At 40.1% G+C, this 20,739-nt stretch overlaps 1 protein-coding gene across 4 annotated transcripts in view; it reads right to left on the bottom strand.

Annotated features, from left to right (window-relative positions):
* BSN (bassoon presynaptic cytomatrix protein) overlaps positions 1-20,739 on the bottom strand; it is a 193,027-nt gene that overhangs the window by 149,583 nt on the left and 22,705 nt on the right. For all 4 annotated transcript variants that reach the window (XM_081900185.1, XM_081900184.1, XM_081900187.1 and 1 more), the window contains exon 2: positions 14,784-15,183. In XM_081900185.1, the coding sequence (XP_081756311.1) occupies positions 14,784-15,183 (400 nt within the window). The remainder of the gene's footprint in view (positions 1-14,783; positions 15,184-20,739) is intronic.

Genomic DNA, 20,739 nt, shown 5'->3' with positions numbered 1-20,739 from the left:
CCATAAGCCAGTGGCCCCACACCTACCTTCTGGGAACACCCAGTCAAATCCATCAATATCATCAAATTTCTTTATTGCTTTCCAAATTGTTCAGGCCTATAAAGGCTGATTGTTAGGTTAGCTTTACCTAAGCAGAACTTGTGTTGACTTATAATAAATTTTATTTTAAGTAAGGTAAAAATCACAATGATATAGGCATCGAAATCTGTATCACGACTAACAGGTGCTTTGTGTATACACTATACTTTTAAAGCAAATTTGAAACACACTTCCCCTCTCAAAGAATTATGAGCACTGTAATTTGTTAAAGGTTGCTGGGAATTGTAACTCTATGAGGGGTAAACTACAGCCCTCAGAATTCTTTGAGGTGGGAAATGTGCTTTGAAGGTATACTGTGCACGGAGCCTTTCTTTATGCACAACACAACCAAGCCGTACACCCATCCCTCCCGAGATCGAAACCTACATATGCTTAAGTAACATGAGAACTGGGTCTAAAAAGATTATGTCAGGGGAAACCTATTAATTTGTGTAGCAGCTGCCTCACTTGGGCAAGCTGCTTTAGTAAACCCAGGAGTGCCACCATTTTCAGTCTCCTGCAGAGCTTCTTAATGTACTCTGTGTGACATTTCCAAGGATTACAGCCAGCCACTCTGTAGTGGAAATTATTGCATCATATGGACAAACCACACAGCATCTTCTTGTTAAGACCGATTCCTCTCCCAATATGCACATGATAATATGCAAACAAAACTGCAAGGTGGACAAAGACACTGCCTGCGTCTGCTACCTGTGTCTATCCTCATTCTCGCCCACTTTAAAAAGGCTTCCCTCAGGTAATGTATTTTATAAATTCTGATTCTTTCTGCAAGGTTGAATTATGTACAGCGACAAGAACTTCTGCTTTATCAGGACAGTGTTTCTACTAGCTGCCTGGTAGTGACTATTAAATTGGAAGAGCTCTGTAGCTGACTATGATGCAGAGGCCAGAACCGTGACTGATGCAAGCAGTGTCTGCGCCACTCTGATAAGAACATTAGATGTTCCTGAATAATCTCGTCTTTGCTCAACATTAAAGCTGGTATGTTTACTGTTTCTAGCTTGTAAGAGAGAGAGAGAGAGAGAGAGAGAGAGAGAGAGAGAGAGAGAGAGAATACCATTCATCATATCCATTAGAAGTGAAGGAATTGCCAAGAAACAGGGTAGGAGAACATTTCTTTCTACTATCCACTGTGCTTCTCTCTGCACATATGCATTGTTGTGGCAGAAAGCCAATGGTAAATTACTTGTCAAACTATAAGTTACTCATCCTAGTCTTGGGAGGTGAAGGGGTTCAAGCTTAATTTCTTTAATTTTGTTTATACAAGGAGGGAAACTTCAGCTTGGACTTACTTAAAATACCCGTTCCATGACCCAAGGTTATGGACACACTCTAAAACCAGAAAGAGACATCCTTTGAAAATGCACCAGAAATTGGAAGAAAAAAGATGCACTACTATTAATTCCCCATAGCAGCAGCAAGGCACTAGGAGATTATGCCTCCTCATTGGAGCATTTCTAACTGAGATGCCTATAAAAGTTTTGTTTTCTGGAAGCACAGAGTGCAAGGACTTAAACAATCAATTTTATTAGATGACCCTGAGTTTTAGTCTTTTGGCAGAGGGAGAAATCTGCTCCCAATCAACTTTATTCACACTGTGTTTTTCCCCCCTAAACAGCCTCAACCAAACACATTAGCCTTTCGTCAGAAACAAGGTGCTCTTTTTATGATGGGGCAGAGAGATCTGCACTCAGTATTTATTTATTTGTCATTTATTATTAAAGATTTATTCCGCTCTCTTCAAGTATCAGGGCATCTTATCATAAAATATTAAAAACAATATGAAGTAAATAATACATAAAACATGTTAAAAATAGCAAATCTATAAAAGCAACATAAAATCTAATCCAAGCAAAAGAGATCGCCAGGAATATAAAAGGTCTTTGCCTGTGACAGAAAGACATCAGAGTGGGTGCCAGGTGATCTTCTGGGAGTGTGTTCCAAAGCCAGGGCTCCACCATTGAAAACGCCCACTATCCAGTGGTGACCCACCAGAGCCCAAATGGCCAAGTACAGACAGACTCATGTGGAGATAGACAATCATTCACAGTATAGAGCCACTCCATGTATTTGTATTTGGGGAGACTCAGCCAGATGTGCAGGGTATAAATAATTTATTATTATTATTATTATTATTATTATTATTATTATTATTATTATTATTTTCAGAAGGGATGGCAATTATAGGAGATTTAGAACTCTTGGGGGATGCAGTAGGGAGAAAAAGACCAATGAACAGAGCAAGGGCCATGCACACAGGGAAGACTCTACAAAGCACTTCAAATGCCACAGTTACTCTGTTTCATCTGTCACTACAGTCTTATCCATTTACAACCTCTTGTTGCTGCACAAGAATTATCTGGTTAATGAAATTAGGAATGCGAACCGTGCCATCTTCATGCCTTAGCACTGCACTTGTCTGAGTTTTTACATTACACACATTGTTTTATTTAAGCCTTCTATACCCATCTAAACAAAGACTAACAACAGCAGTGAAAGAGTTGATTCAGCTTGCAAGTTCACCTCATATATGCCCACTTGACCACTTTGATCTGTGTAACTGGCACTGTTACAGATGCCACATAGTACTCATTCTATGCTTGTAAGAAATTGAAATTGATTTTGAGAGTAGCAGCATCCACACTTTGGAACTCCCTGCCTTTTGACATCCAGACCTTTAGAATGTTGGCATGTGTTTTAATCTGGATTTTGAGCTTATTGTGGATTTTAACTATTTTTTAATGTTTATTTCTTTTTTGTAATAAACTTAAATGCAATACAATCAAGTGGTATCTAAATCTTGTGAAATATGTAACATATATAAATAAATAAGATGAACACACTGGTTTCATATGGAAATTTGTAGTACAAACCTACATCCTTTAGGCCAGGGGTCAGAAAACTTTTTCAGCTGTGGGGCGGTCCAGCATCCCTCAGATCATGTGGTGGGCCACTTTTGGGGGGGAAATTAACAAATTCCTATGCCCCACAAATAACCCAGAGATGCATTTTAAATTAAAGGACACATTCTACTCATGTAAAAACACGCTGATTCCTAGACCGTCCGTGGGCCGGATTAAGAAGGCAGTTGGACTGCATCCGGCCCCCAGGCCTTAGGTTGCCTACCCCTGCTTTAGGCTATTTTTGATTCAAAATAGTCACAGGACCTATAAAAGTGACATTTCAAAATCAAAGCTTAAAATTTCTTGTTTTTATAGTCCACTTAAAACAGCAGCTCCTTTGAAATAAAGGCAGATGTCTCAGACATGACTAGTGAATACAACTGGAAATGTCATCTGTTTTAGTCTAAGATGCCTAATATAATTCCCGATTTTCTGTTCTCTTATCACTTTGCTCATTAACACAACTACTTCTGCTGGCTCAACATACTTAATCTCTGCCTGTTTTTTTGAAAGCTTGAAGAAAAACAGCTCAGTTTCGCAGACAAGAAGTAAGGAAAATAAATAGTTCTCTAGTTCTCTCAATACAATGCCAGAGATGCTTTTAAATCAGTCTAGTGCCCTGGACGTGGAGGCACAGGGTAAGACAATTGCCTCTACCTGTAGAATGTATTAATATCTCATTCCTTCTTATTGAAAATACGCTGAGAGTAATAGCTTAACCGAGACTGAATAATGATTTTCAGTGAGAATTCTGGGGAACAAGCTACAGATACATATAACTGCATGTAACAATACTTCAGCAGCTTCTTCTTGTAATGAAAAGCGATTATGGAAAAGGTTTTTTCCCTTAGATCCCAAGAAAAAAAATATTTACAACGATCAGACTACTTCCTCCTTTCAGGTTGCTGGAACCAATCTGTCTTAATGAGGCATTAGACACCCTACCAGGCTTTGCCCCTCAAATGTTTTCAGCCAAGATGGGTCAGGGCTGGCACACAAGTGGTAGGCCATGTATCTCCACATAATGTGGAGTGGGGGAACAGATGCATTGTCTAACATTTTTCTGCTGCCATTCCCCACTGCAGTTAATTTCCCCGCTATGGGGCTCCAGAATGCTGGAGTTTTGCATGTACATTTTCATGTAATGTGCCCTTTAGAGTATTTTCTTTCTTCCTCAGTGTTTTAAATGAAACATTTCAAGTTACAAACTGTCAAGATTTGCAAAAGCAAAACAAACAAATCACTGAAGAGCTACAGTATGTCGGGGGGAAACAAGGAACTTTATCCAGGATTTGAGAATATGTACAGTACTGCAAATGACATGCCCAAAATATAGTAAGCTTTCTTTGCATTTGTAGAGATCAAATTTCATTTCTTAGTATTTTAAGTTATATTGCAGTATGCATCTGGAGCTCTCTCTCTCTCTCTCTCTCTTTTTTTTTTTGCACCTCAGAACACTAGAAATACTGGATGGTGGATTTACAGTGCAAGCAGCTATTTGCAGATCCAGGTATGTATATGGGTATGCCTTGCAGACCCTTGTATGGAAGTGAGAGCTGGACCATAAAGAAGGCTGATCGCCGAAGAATTGATGCTTTTGAATTATGGTGCTGGAGGAGACTCTTGAGAGTCCCATGGACTGCAAGAAGAACAAACCAATCCATTCTTAAGGAAATCAGCCCTGAGTGCTCACTGGAAGGACAAATCGTGAAGCTGAGGCTCCAATACTTTGGCCACCTCATGAGAAGAGAAGACTCCCTGGAAAAGACCCTGATGTTGGGAAAGATGGAGGGCACAAGGAGAAGGGGACGGCAGAGGACAAGATGGTTGGACAGTGTTCTCGAAGCTACAAACATGAGTCTGACCAAACTGCGGGAGGCAGTGGAAGACAGAAGTGCCTGGTGTGCTCTGGTCCATGGGGTCACGAAGCGTCGGACACGACTAAACGACTAAACAACAACAATGCCTTGCAGAAACTCTGAGTCACACCATTCTACACCAATATACTTAGTTTGTAGATGCAGTGACTAGAGTGTCTAAATGGTGAGCAGATATATATATCACTGGCTCACCTGTGAATCCGTCGCTATGGAGTCAGACTTAAAACAGCTGTTGAACATATTGCGGCTTGTCAGTTAAAGCCACCTAGGTTTCAGTTTCCAAGTCACTAGTGCCAATGGTTGACATTAGGGGTTCTGCTGATACAAATATGAATTTTAATTAGAAACAACTGAGATCATTTGAATGGCAGATATCACAAATGCATGCTTCAGCAGCTGCCTAAAACTATGCATTTGGAATCTTGGCACATCTGGCTACCCTTGTTCAAGGCTCTTCCCGCTGCCCTTGGCAAAGCAGCAATTGCAAAGACGAAAGCATGCTGTTTTTAATACATCCAAAGTTGTTGCCTTTGCTACCTGCTGCTTTAATTACTTTTCACCCCCATGTTCCCTCTCCCACACAGAAAGCCACACGCCTACATCCTTTGAAGAAAGCGTAATGTTTCAATCTGAAACGCCCATACTGTTTATCATACCTCTTAAAACGTTGCAGAACTCCTGCTTAGTCTTGCTCACTCCTTATATCGGAGGCAGAACATGTGGATGACACAATCTAAAGAGGACTGTCGGTAGAACTAATTGCCTTATTCGTTGTGAATAATGTATCCAACACATTTTTATTAGCACTTGCTTCATCTTTTTGTTTAGTTAAAACACTCCTTTCATTATTCTTCCCCACTCTGTAAATGAGAGGAGGGAACCAGAGCAGGAGAGGAAGGAGCAATTGGAACTGTTTGCACATAAAGCAACCTTAGATGTTATCAAAGGTTCTGAACAATTGTACACTGTGTTAGTGGGGATAACTTGTTATTTCTCTTTAATAGAATTATAGCAGAATCCTATACTTCTCTATTTAGAAATAAGTCCTGCTCTGATGAAACTTACTGCCAAGTATCTGGGTGTATGGCATTGCAGTCAGAGAAATGAAGTTGAGAAATATGCCATTATGTAAAAGGCTTGTTAGCCTGCAGTTCCTTCTCAATAAAAGAGATGATGAAAATGAGGGGACAGAAAATAAATACCAAATTAGAGAAGACTTAAAAGAACAGGTATATTTAGAAGTCAGATACTGCAGCAGATATAAAAAGAAAGCCAGATGCTTATTTATTTCTTGAATAAAAGAGTAAGAAGATGAAAATGCAACAAGATGAAATCTCAATTAACGGAAATTGCCCTCTGGAATTCAACGCAGCATGGGAAAAGGGTTTAGTATAACTTACAAAACCATTCACAAACATTTTCAGACTGGTTTATAGTTTATAATTACAGCACCGGTAAGGCAAACTATGTCTTACCAAGATGGTGTGAATGTGTGAGCTCTTGCAGAGGAGCTCACTTCAACTTTGCTCATCCTGACCATTTTTTACTGCCATGCTGAACTAAGCCAAGGTTTGGCTTAATGTGTTGTCCACACCCAGGCTCATGGTAGCCTCCTCATTACCTATGGGCAGCAGCCAAGAAAAAACTTTTAACAAAATGTTTTATAAAGGATGTAAAGAGGGTATAATCAATTTGATGAAGGGCATTATCAAGGTAAGCTTAGGCCATAAACCATGCTTTTTAAGGGGATAAAATTCTGCCCACATATATAACATTCTCCTTTGCTGCATCATGTCGGAGTAGGTTAATTCTGAATATAAACAAAAAATAATTACTGGCCAAAGGTCAAATCAAGAGGACAATAGTTTGGATCTACATTGCTCCTCCATTCACACAAGGAAAGGAGTGATTTCCACCAACCAACCCCCCTCTTATCTACAGCCCCCCCCATAACATCCTTTCCTGAGAGTTCCCTAACCCCCAGCAGCAGATTTCTGTGGAGCACAATGTGCTACAAAGCGAAGCGGGAGGCAGAAAAGCCATTTTGTAAAAGTGAATGCTATTCCATTTACAGAAGGAAAGAGATGTTCCAAACCCATATGAATGAATAAAGAGTTATACAACAGCACTTTCAGTTGCATAAAAACCTATCATCGCTGCAGTCAACTGCTATAACACAGAGAAACACAAAAACCCAGCCTAACATCAAAGTTGATGTTTAATCCTTGAAACAAATTTTAACAAGCATGTTTCAGCTTATTTTTATTATTATTTTAATCACACAAAAAGTGATCTGAAATCAATTTTATAAGAAATTCAGAAAAAAATATGCAACTATAGGAATATATGTTTAAAAAAGATCAGGTTCATTCATACTGTTGTTTAATGTGGGTAGCAAGCTTCCTAAATCTCCATTAATTCTCCATTGTCCATATGACATTCTCCCTCTGGACAATGGAGAATTAATGAAGGTACAGAAAGCTTACTATCCATATTAAACACCAGTATGGGTGGCACCCCTGTTTCTTCTGCTGTTGATGTGGTTTTTATGACTATGTGTGCTGCTTTGGGGTTTCTTCCCCAATTTTTTTTGTACTTTCATTCTAAACCAGCTTACATTGATTTTATTATAGAAAAACAGGATATAAATGTTCAGATAAAATTTAAAAGCCCTCTTTATACTGAACCAAAAATGTCACTTTTTGTTCTCTTCCTTTTTTACATTCTGTGGCTGCATCTAAGGCTGATGTTTCATTCACTAACTAGTATGGCTAGCTATAGAATCATAGAGTTGGAAGGGGCCCGGGGGTCATTAGTCCAACCCCCTGCAATGCAGGAATCTCAACTAAATCCTCCATGACAGGTGGCCATCCAACCTCTGCTTAAAAACCTCCAAGGAAGGACAGTCCACCACCACTCAGAGGAGTCTGTTCCACTGTCAAACAGCTCTTACTGTCAGAATGCTTTTCCTGATATTTAGTCAGAATCTCCTTTCCTGTAACTTGAACCTATTGGTTCGGGTCCTAGCCTCAACTGAACAGATATAAGAGTCAGCAGCATTCTTCTCAAAACTAAAACAATTAAGCCTGACATGATTCAAAAGTGATGCTACCATAGTTGGGAAAACAGAGTCTACCTGGGTTCAGAATGAGCAATAGCTTGATTAATCAACTATCTAAGCACAGAGCAATGAAAGAAAATATGGTTCCTCTCATGCAAAGAAAAATTAAATGCCAAGTGGGTGTAAATACCTTGAAGATTGCACTTAATTTGTAGTTCCCTAAATTATCAACATTCCAAGTAGCAAAGTAATGTCAAAGGATGTTCATAACCTTGCTAACACTCCTAAGCAAATCCATGCTCAAGCATCATGATTAATTATCAGGCATTGGAGAACCTGGTAAACACAGCACTTAAAGCATGCACTTGTGGAACAATTTAAATCAACTCATCATACTTCCATGGATGCAAAAAAGTTTGCTAAACTGTGTTTAACACAGACTGGAATACAGAATCTGAGCTATTCAAACAAGCAGTGAATCAAGTTTGGGAAGGATCCCAATAATTTTCTAGTCCTACCATCAGCTGAAAAAGTAGAGGATGATTTCTCAAACCTCATCTCCTCTTCAAAGACATTCCTATTTGCTTTAGACTGAGCTTCTCCCACCCACCCACCCACCCATGAAAACCACCAGTAAAACTCACTCCCATCTGAATTATTTCTTCCCTGGCAGAAATAATTTAAAACTTTATGCCCCATGTTCTGGATTGGGGGCTCTACGCTGGCAAAATGTTTTAAAACCCTGCATTTAGGGGCACCGTTGTCTGTTTGGCCATGAGATGCTTCTAGTTTGGCCTTTAGGTGGTTCCAAAAGTATCTAGGAAACTTGTTCTTTCAATTAACCACCTAACTGAAGCAAAGTTGCCACAAAAATCTATGCCTCTAACCCTGTGGATTGTAGCAGTGGATAACAACTGTTCTTTATCATCTTTATGGTCACCTTTAAGGATCTGAAAATGGATTGTTATCAAGTAGTCATTTAACTGCCTTTTCTCACAGCCTAAATAGTCTTGATCCCTAAATGTTTCTAAATCTTTTCCACAGTGCCATTTTCTTCGGCTTGTTAGCATGCTTCTTAAATTGGACGTGTTAATCCAGTGTGGCCTAATTAATGGTAAATTTTACAATTACTCCTTGTTACTTCTGCAAACTCATTCTACAAATGTATAAACTAACTCACACGAAAGGCTCGTACTTTATTTAGAATTATTTTCACCAGAAGACTGAAGATGAGGGGGCAAAAGAAATACAAATTATGGTATTAGAACCACACTAGAGCCTTTTTGGGGAGAAACAAAGTAGAATACAAAACTTAAGAATCTGGACCAACATGTGTATTTTTAAAAGTATATTATAATCAAAGAGATCCAAACTGACTTTATAAAAGCATAACTGGGATCATTAAGCATAATGCATAAATGATTCAGAGAAGAAAAAATGTATTTTATATACTGCACTGGTTATTATGGTCCCATCAACACTACACATTTAAAGCACTGCTATACCACTTTGAAAAACCATGACCTCCTCCAAATAATCCTGGGAACTGTAGTTACTGTAGTTCAGAGAGTTGTTAGGAGATCCTTCTTCCCTTCACAGAGCTACAATTCCCAGAGTCCCCAAGGGAGAGAGATTGGTTGTTAAAACCACTATTGAGAACTGCAGCTTTCCAAGGGGAATAGGAGTCTTCTAATGATTCTCAGCACCCCCAACAAGCAGTGGTGTGGTACTGCTTTAAACATATAGTGCAGATGATGCCTTAAGCAGATAAGCAAATGAAATCTATTGAGATATATGTTGAGGGAGGCGGGGGACTAATTCTGTAAATTAGCAACTTTGTTTTATCCACCTAAATGTTCACTGGAATCTAAAAAGCAAAAGAGCCTACAGATTATCTCCACTACAAAAAAAAGGCAACAATAAATTCAAGAAGCAAAGCTTTCGTCCTGTCAGTCAATCAGAAAGCTAAAGGAATGATAGCACTACTAACGTTCAACAAATGACGTTTAAGGAAAAGAATTTCCTGAAAATAGCCTTCTGGCTTAACACCAAGTCATTCATTTGCAAAGGCGAGAATTATAAGAGGCATCTGAAGAAGATTTGCCCCAAATACATTATATAACAGAAACCACAGAAATATATTACTGTTCAGAAAATGATTTCTCCTTCATTGTTAGCCCTTGCATTCTGTCCCTGGATATTAACAGTTAATATTCTTCCACCTTGTAAAGTGACAGAGTAGTAGGGTTGCCATGTGTCCTCTTTTTCCGGGACATGTCCTCTTTTTCTGGGATTGGATTGGATTGATCTTTATTACGGCCATTGGCCCGTCACCTCTTTTTCTGGGGTAAAATATCTGTCCGGGTGGATTTTTTAAATTTGCCAAAATGTCTCTGGATATACTTTCTGGATGAGACATAGACATAACTGGTGGCTGAAGACTTGCTTTCATCTTCTCTTCTCCTGCCCCCCTTCAGCAATGTATCACAGCTTCTATAGCCTTCTATAGCTTCTATAGAAGGGGTATTTAAAATGAGAGTCATCATAGCATCCTCTTTTTTTGCTCTTCAAAGTATCGCAACTCTACAGGGTAGTAAACCAGAAGAGACCATTGTTAATAGATCCCCTGTCGGTGACTGTGTTTGTGTGCGCATGTGTGTGTGTGTGTGTGTGTAAAAATTGCATTCATAACAATATATTGTCTCTGGTTTGCCCTATAAATTACTTTGTGGCTTTAAAACTACAATAATAAACACATGTGCTGACATGATGTCAGTTCAACATCCCTACAGTGCTGATGCCCTTTTTGACATGTGGAGGTTTTTTTTGGAGGGGGGTTATTAGGTTGTTGTTGTTTTTATTATGTATTTTCTAGTTTTATTCTGTGAACTGCCCTGAGACCTGTGGGTAAAAGATGGTATATTTGTTAAACAAACAAACAAACAAACAAACAAACAAACAAACAAACAGGTTTGAAGCATTTTATGATAAAGGCAGCTTAACATACTTATTTGCTTGTACAGTCAAAATATGGAATCAGAGGCCTGCTCAGTGTAGCTGCTCAAAACATCCTCTGTGGCATCAACACTTCACATGATAAACAATAATCAAGCCCTTCAAATTGGTCTCTTTCAAATTCACAAGCATCATATTCCACAATTAGGATTACTTCCTTATCTAAAATAGTCACTCATATAGTTCACCAGCCTGGATTTGCTGGGGATTTTTTTTGCTAATTTTCATTTAAATGGGTGAACCTGTGATTCTCCAGAGGTTGCTGCAGCAACTCTCATCAGCCCCAGTGAGAAAGCCCAATGGTCAGAATCTGGAGGGCCAGAGATTTTTCACCCCTGATATAGAGGGACGCAGGTGGCGCTGTGGGTTAAAGCCTCAGTGCCTAGGACTTGCCGATCGAAAGGTCGGCAGTTCGAATCCCTGCGGCGGGGTGCGCTCCCGCTGCTCGGTCCCAGCGCCTGCCAACCTAGCAGTTCGAAAGCACCTCCAGGTGCAAGTAGATAAATAGGGACCGCTTACCAGCGGGAAGGTAAACGGCGTTTCCGTGTGCGGCTCTGGCTCGCCAGATGCAGCTTTGTCACGCTGGCCACGTGACCCGGAAGTGTCTCCGGACAGCGCTGGCCCCTGGCCTCTTAAGTGAGATGGGCGCACAACCCCAGAGTCTGTCAAGACTGGCCCTTACGGGCAGGGGTGCCTTTACCTTTTACCTGATATAAATCCTCCTAAATGACAAAGAAAGGAAGCAGAAGTTTTCCAAGCTGATTTGTTTTGTGCCTTGCTGGCAAATTATGAAATATGCCGATAAATACCGTACTTTTCCATGTATAAAACTAGGGTTTTTCCCTTTAAAAATAATGCCCCCAAAATGGAGGGGGTTGTCTTATACATGGGTAGTGCATAGGGTGAACGCTTGACTGATTGCTGTTAGCCGCTATTGTGCATGTTATTGATTGCTGTGTCAATGGGTGCTGTTGATTTGTTGACACTGCGGCAATTAGGCAGGCAATTGGCAGTTTCTGCCGGAAAAGCTCAACAACTCAGGGCTATCCTCCACAAAAAGAGCTTAACAACTCTGTGCCATCTCCCCACATTCTCTTAGAGTCCCCCAAAATAGGGGGCTTCTTATACATGGGGGGGTGTCTTATAGACAGAAAAGTACGGTATGTCATTTGATTTATAGATCCTTTTGTCTATTCCCAACCTTTCCATACTGTTTAATAGTATTCAGAAAAGTCAGTTTCATTTATCTAAATGGAAAAGCATAATGAACATTCATTGCAAAATATATTTCACATAAAGTACTCAGGCAAATATGCATTAACAAAATCGGGACGTAATTCAAACGCAGCTGCTGCACAAACTCCATTAATTTCAAACTCCATTGAAATAAATGGAGGTTGAGCAGTAACAGTGGTTAGGGTAATGCATCTTTAATTATATGTAAACAATTTTGAAATGAAAAAGGGCAGATAGCAAAACATTGCAACAAATAATTCATCCAGTTTAAATCACAAATGAATGGCTGTGAGATGAAGGATAATGTATTATGTTATCTCCCTGCTTGAGAGATGCTCAAGTGAGTTAACATTATATAAGGAACTTGTAGAACTAGAGAATCTTGTTAGCTGGGCTATCGTACTCATGGTCAGACCAGTGGGACGTGGGGGCGAACCATACTGAACTAGTTTAACAAAATGGCGTACTCCACCCTGCCTCGATCAACTTACCTCACATTCTCTGCCCACTCTATTATCCCTTGCACCTACTGAAGGATTCAAAGCAATGGAATGATTTGCTGTGTGGGCTTCACACAATAATATACAGTTGTACCTCGGGTTAAGTACTTTATTCGTTCCGGAGGTCTGTACTTAACCTGAAACTGTTCTTAACCTGAAGCACCACATTAGCTAATGGGGCCTCCTGCTGCTGCTGGAGCACGATTTCTGTTCTCATCCTGAAGCAAAGTTCTTAACCTGAAGTACTATTTCTGGGTTAGCGGAGTCTGTAACCTGAAGCGTATGTAACCTGAAGCGTATGTAACCCGAGGTACCACTGTATCAAGGAAATACTCCTATGTTTGTGTGACTGCTCTTCATATACTTAGGTATTTTTTAATTAAATAGCAGCCACAGAGGCAATCAAGACAATGTGAAGGGTGGGTCCCTCCTTCCCCATGTCAAAGCCCACTACCCTAAAAAACCTGCTATTTGGCACAGGAGATGCTAGATTTGTTGGAAGTGCAGCAAAGGGGTTAACTACCCACATGCTTCCTGCATGCCATAGTTTTAATACTTGTGGCCTCTCTCCTATCACACAATAGGAAAATAATAACATAAAAATGATGATGTAGTTTATTTATATGCTGCTTTTCAATGCAAATGCCCGCCAAGCAGTGAGCAGCGCATTAACGTAGTACATGCAACAGAGTACAATAAAATACCATATATCAGTCAGTAAGCAAAACCATTTAATAACAAAAGCACCACATTGATTTAATAAATAATTATGATGATAAGAGTCAGAGGAGAACCTCCCCAGACTAGAAAATTAAAGGGCACTCTCACCAACCCTATATTCTATCCCACACATTTAGGTGCTAGAGACCTGAACAAAGAGAAAGACTTAATTGGTTTTAAAGTATAGAAAAGTAAGAAGTACCCCAGTTTAAGAGTACCCTAACTTAATCTTATCAAATTTAAGGGGTTAGAATTAAGGAACATGAATTACAATCATGTCGTTCACATACTGTCTAGCTTGGCCCAAAGTCTGGTTATGCAACCCTGATGTATTTTTCATACAAATCGAAGGACTGGTGTCCAGGGAATGTGGCCAAGAACTATTTGGGAGCTGCTACAGTTGGTTAGCCTGTTTGCAAGCTGAAGACAAGTCTTTTGAGTGCCACATACCTAACAAGGAGAAAATCAAAGGTATTTCAGGGGAGGTTTGTCAACACAAGAGATTGTAACCAATTTCCCCCAGTACCAAATATTGCAGAATGAATGCTAGGAAAATGTGATATCACTGCAGCAGAAGAGATAACCTCAGAAAGGATCTATGGATCCCTCACCATGAATAAGTAACAACTCCAGATTTATTTCACAATAAAGCATAATTTAAAACCACTCTCTAAAAATGTCACATCAGAGGACCAAATCAACCAGCTCTTCAGATGCTTAGTTTTATTCCCTATTCTACTCAACAGCCAATGGAAAGATTCTCTTCTGTTGCTCCTGAATTTCACAACCATCCAGCCTCAAAGCTATCTGAGCCCCATTCACACACAAAAATCTGAGTATATCAGGCTTCACGCAAGTGTTAGCAATCTTTAGCTAGTAACAAGCTTGTTGACTGAAGCAAAACTGTATCACATTTTCTCCCTTCCCTTTCATACTTTCACTCTTTTATTCTTATTGCAAAAGGTAGAAAAAGATTCACCGTAAGAAAACTTAAAAAGAGATTCAAGTAGAGTATCAGATGAAGGAGCTAAAATGTTTTGGTTGACAGAATTAATTTAGAAAAGTTAGTTGCAGTTTAGCCAGGTGTACACAACCAAGCTCTTAACAAAACTGCATATGCCCCTATTTGATGACATTACTACAAACACTATAGTTCCCCTGTCCTCTAAACCATTCTCATCCCACCTTCATCACATACACACATCACTCAGTGTTTCAGATCTCAATAACTATCCGCAAAGGTTGAATTCCAGAGTCCCCTTTTCATATCACACAGTGCAAGGAGGCCCTCACCTGAGTTATGACATACTAACAGAAATCAAGAAATGATGCCCCATAACTTGATCAAAATGTTCAGTTTATGTATTACCTCAGTCAGGTGAGGGTTGGGGTTGAATCCACATTGGTTGCAGACCTTGTTGTGACACTGTGTACAGTTGTTGAAGTTTGGCTGGTTGGGAGAGGAGGTGAGTTCTGTTGTCTTGCATATAGGACAGAGTGTGCTGCTAGGAAGGGGTGCAATTTGTGGGACAGAATAAGGTGAGGTAGGGGTGCTGCCTCGATCCGGTGACACAGACGGTGAACGCCCTGTTCTCTGGCTCCTGCTGTCCACTTGGAGTGTCCTCCTTGGCCCATCAGCCTGTTGGGGGGTCTGCCCATGGCTCCTCATCTCTCTTGTGCTTTCGCTGGTCTGAGCAGCCGGTTTTGGGGATGGGGAAGCTGCTCTCTGTCCAAAGGAGGGGTCCGATTGATCTGGTCTTCTTGGTGTGCTGAAACACATTAAATGCAGATGTCAACCAGGTTGCAGAGAATTGAGGTAAGATAATAGGCAAAACTGCCTTGACTATTTCCTCAGGATATACTTTGAAATGCATTTGAGAATCTCTGAGATTCAAAGTTAAGGGCAAGAAAATAAGTGTAAATAGATGTTTAGAGAAAATGATTGCCATCTTTACCTCCACCAATTTCTTAAAACCACAAGACATGGATATTTCTTCAAGATGCAATCTAACAAGTTGTAAATACAAGATTCAATTGTATTTAAAGTCAAAACAGCTAAAAACGTGTCCTTTCTTTCCCCCAAAGGCTATAATCTGAAAGGGGTGGGGCTATATGTCAAGTGAGCAGTGCGTATGGACTTGGAGGGTGAGGCATACATTTTTATACAAATAAAAATAAACAAAAATTAGAACCAACAGAAATTAGGCATACTCAGTTCCAACTGGATATATTTCCACTACTGGAGAAAGCTGTGTGGTCATTTGCAATACCACTCTCAAGTCTTCATGCAAGCAAAGGAACTCATAGCCAGCTAGAAGAAACAAATCCCATCCACTTATGCTGTTTCTATGATAGAGGATGGCATTATAAAAAGCAGTTTTTCTATTTTGCCAAAAATGGAAAGGTGTTTAAAATAGACTTCAAGAGCTGCTGCTTGTTCTCTATTCTAACTTAAAAATAGGTCAGCCGACTGCAAGAACATCTCTTCTTTAGCACACAAGCATGTATATATATTGCCATTCATTCCGGCTTCCCTTATTAAGGAATATTCCAAACCAAAATATCTAAATTCACCCATCCTCTTCCCAGTTTCTAGGGCAGGATCAAACATAGTCCTGGTCTTTTGGGAATTTAACCTTCTGAGGTTCACCAGGATATTATATTGCAATTTCATATTCTCTCATGTCTGAGTAATATTTATAAACTCCCTATCATACACTGACAGAAAACTCTGCACTATTCATTCAGTGCTCAGTCCTGTAGATCAAATGTGTTGGCTTTGTCCCAAATACTTTTTTGAATTCCTGTGTAACCAGAACTACATCAAAAACAGAAATAAATAATGTAGTAATATGTGTGTGCCAAACAATATTTTGTTGCGACTGGTTTTGAACATACTTTCCATAATCCCATCATAAGAGTGTGATGGCCACAAGGGAAGGTGACTCTCTTAGCTGAAACACATTTACCCATCCTCAGGCTCAATCATTCTTTCATTTAAATATGCTTCGAATTTTGATACAGCTCAAGTTGCATCTGAGTCATCTGCCGTTTCCCTCTAGTCAGCTCCCCATTGCACAGGTAGCATCTGAGTATGGTTTGACAAGATAATGTGGGTGTTTCCCATGTAAGCATCAGTGGTTTTGATCAAGAGGAAGCAGGATAGGAGTGATGTGTTATCTGGACAACTCATATGCTGCCCAAATGATACGTGAACCAACTACAGGAACATCAGCCACCATTGCAACTGTAACGTTTGAATCAGGCTTGATCTTCTCTGAGTGAAGTTAATATCGAGCCAATCCCAAATGTGATGTATCCAATGATTTATGCCTGGGTGCTCTCTCTTATCCATGGCTAGAGGACAAGTAAGGAAAGGAGCAAAACCACATGGCTACCCAGCATATTTGAAGATACCTACAGAGAAATCAAAATAAAACCTTGCAAAAACACCACAGTGACACACACCACCTTTGTCCACCATTTGTACAGGAAGTTGCCACTGCCTATGGATTCCTGCCAGGCATACCTATGGTAAAACAAACTACTGTCCATGTTGCATGTTCCTGCAGTATAAATTGTTTTTCTGTAGGGAAGCTATTATCAGAGTAGGAATATCACCTTATCCAACCCACAGATATGCAGTGGTTTGTGTCCAAAGGCACAAATATATTATTTGTTCCTACCATAGATATGGCATTGACAAGGCCAAAGTCTTCATGAATGTTTAATAAGCACTATAAATCTTTAGAATACATCAATGACACTGTTTCATACTGTTCAAGTAGATTGCTTTAATGCATGCATGCTGTTCCGACCATATAATTCCTTGTGACTCTCACAGCAGAACTACACATTGTAAGAAACATAAGAAAAGGCAGCCCCATGTCTTCCCCAATAATCTGAAGGATCGTTCACAAAGACTTCTGAGTGATAGTGACTGGCAGGGAGGCAGAGCAGCAGCACACTGCCATCCTCACAGCAGCAGTGTCACTGCCGCGTACCAGAAAGGCTCAGTGGTGGGGTAGAGGCAGAGGGCCTTTTGGGTAGTGGCACCCAGTGGCGTAGCGTGGGGGTGCAGGGGGGGCCGGCCGCACCGGGCGCAACATCTGGGGTTAGGGGGCGCAAATCCATGGGTTAGGGGGTGCAAATTACTTGCCTTGCCCCGGGTGCTGACAGCCCATGCTACGCCACTGGTGGCACCTGCCCTATGGAACTCCCTCCCAGCAGATGTCAAACATACAGCTATGTGATTTTTAAAAGACATCTGAAGGCAGTCCTATTCAGGGAAGTTTTTAGTGTGTGGTGCTGTGTTGTGTTTTTACTACTTTTTGTTGGGAACAGCCCAAAGTGGCTGGGTCAACCCAGTATGATATATAAATAAACTAATAATAATTAGGAACTGTTGATGAAAATGACAAGTTATCTTTTAAAATTGTTTGTGTGGTGTATGTGTGTGCTTGTGCAAAAGATGTTAGAACATACGATAACCCTCTGTTTTATTATGTTGTAAAATGGTCACCTACCGAGAAGGCCCTCTGCCTGATTCCCTGTAGCTTTGCTTCTCGCAGTGAGGGAACCACCAGAAGGCCCTCGGCGCTGGACCTCTGGATTGAACGATGGGGGTGGAGATGCTCCTTCAGGTATACTGGGCCGAGGCCATTTTAGGCTTTAAAGGTCAGCATCAACACTTTGAATTGTGCTTGGAATCGTACTGACTGCGATCCCCAGCCACTGATATTCAGAGACATATTGTCTCTGATACTGGAGATAGTATACAGGCATTATGATCAGCAACAGCCTTATCCTCCATAAATTTGTCTAAACTCCTTTTAAACTCTCCAAGTTGATGGCTATTGTTTAATTTTGTGATAGAAAATTCCATGGTTTTAACTATGCAAGTCAAGAAGTACTTTCAGCTTAATTGGATCGCCTATTTCTAGCATTTTGACAGAGGGAGAAAAGCTTCTCTCTAGCCACTTTCAAAGCGAATCTATCACAGCTCTGAACATATTCATTATAACACTTGTAGCAGGTGCCATTTTAAGGCACTATTTTTGCTATTTTAATTGATCCTTAATTATCACTAAAATATTTTTATGTCTATAAGAGAGGAACAGCACTATAATTGCATAATGCTACAATATTACTGTAGTCTAGTTATAGAACTACTGGGTTATGTTGCTATAGAACTATATCTCTTTCATTAAAAAAAACACATACCTGATAAAGTGTAATAAAGCACTTGCCTTAGACAAGAATTTCAGTTTGCCTAATAGAAGGGCTGGTCCTGAATAATGGAGGATTTTAATGAGAAGTGTCTATACAGACTTGTGCTTCTAAACCAGTTCAAAAAGCAATTTAACAAGTACAGAAGTTAACAAGTACAGTACTTTCCTACATTCCACTTTCCAAATCAAAACCCTGCCCTTTTTAAAAGACAGAAGAGGCACACCAAAGGCATCTGTACTTGTGGAGATGACCCTATTGTTCTGTTCTTCTAGAAAAAGTCAGGCTTTCTGGGGTCTGAGTAAAGACAGAAGAACGAGGTGGGCAATAGAAGATGTCAGTGATTGGTAGATGGCATCATGTGCATGTCCATAAAAATGTGTGAAAGAAACATGACCCTGCATATTACAACCAATATGATCTGGGGGCTGGCATAACTTTTATGTGAGGAAACGTTTTAGCTCTGAAAAATATAAGCAAAGGGAAGGACATGATAGAAGTATATGAAATTATTGGTATGATTAAAGTAATATGCTTTATTTATTATCAAAAGCACATTAACATTCAAATCTGAACAAAAAATGCAACATAAATTAATGAACTCAAAATAAAAATTTGCCCATCACTTGCAAGAAATTCAAAGTCACAATTTATGTATGTTTACTAAATTCAAGGAGGGATTACACCCCAAATGTGTACTGAATTGCACTTTAAAATAATAATTTTTGAAAACATGTTTCCCTCTAGCCATTTAAGAGTCACACAGGTAGTAGGGGAACACTTCCATACTCCACCTTAAACATTAATGCTTCCTCCAGTTTGGCCTATCTAACCCTTATATATTTTAGGTATTAAATTGGAATTTGGATTAAATTATGTTCTTATTATCAATGTTCATGCAACCACTGAATGGTTCTAATACACTGTAGAGAAGCACTTTAAAGTCTTGATTACTTATCTTCAGTTTGCCAACTATCATTAAGAAGGTAATGTAGTGCTTCTTCTCAACAAGGGTATTTTTCAGATTTAATTATATCACACCAGCTACTATAGATCCACCACACCTAATTCAAGAGTGCGCCAAAACTGCATTTCCATAAGCATTTGAGTATTGGCATAAACTGTGAATTGGCACGAACTGTATTATCTCAAGGGGTTACACTGATTTAAAATCAGTTTTATTATATACAAATGAGGAAATGTTTTCTGTGGAAACCAAGTTTCAAAGGGACCTCATCACACCCAGATGTTCTGAACACAGCAGAGCATGAAAGGGAAGCAAAATGGAACAACAGCTCTGAGGGGAAGCTCTCTGAAGACTGCCCAGAAGTAATAGTTGCAATATAAGCCAGGCGTGACAAGGGCAACGAAGCTGGGTTTCATGGGAATGCTCTAGCAGGAAGGTATGGCTCAAAGCAAGGGATAAAAGAACACAAGAGGATTGCAAAAGAGGAACTCTGTTCTTCCATAAGCCAACTTTTAGGACTCAATATATTGGGGTGTCAGCAAAGTTCTCTGACCTCTGGCTCAAAAATAAACCTCTGAGGCCTTGTTAAAACAAACACCTCAAAGGAGAGGCAAACTTTACTACCCTAGACATTATCATCCGGCTAGGATTAAAATCCAAGCTGAAGAAGAGATTCACACACATCTCTGCCAGTCCTTGTGATCCCTGGAAGCCCTGCCAGCTGGCCTCCACTCTCCCAAATGCACTCCTCCTTCCATCTGCTGCATTCACCTTTCAAGCAGTGATAGGAGCAGGGCGATGGTGCATGGGGAGCGGAGACTATTTCCCCCTTTCCCTCCCTCCTTTTATGCTGCTCCACTACAACTGCAAAGGCCCATGGGAGAACTACATCTCCCATGATCCCCTGGGATTTGGCACCAGCACACTGCTACCCACCATGTTAGAGCAACAGAAAAGGGAGGAAACTGACTCCTCTCCCCAGGCACGCCACCATTGCTGCTATTGCAGTAGGTTAGTGAGTGGTTTGGGAAGATTGATGGAGAGATGTTTGAGGACTACAAGGGCATTCTTCCATGCCCTTAGAAGACTCGGAGAAATTATGTGAGAGCTTCCAAATGTTTTCTGAAGA

Source organism: Podarcis melisellensis (assembly GCF_964234715.1).
Source record: "Podarcis melisellensis genome assembly, chromosome: 2".
In the NCBI taxonomy this organism is placed as follows: domain Eukaryota; kingdom Metazoa; phylum Chordata; class Lepidosauria; order Squamata; family Lacertidae; genus Podarcis; species Podarcis melisellensis.
Note: the sequence above shows the minus strand (reverse complement) of the source record. Positions and strands in the feature narration are given on the sequence as shown.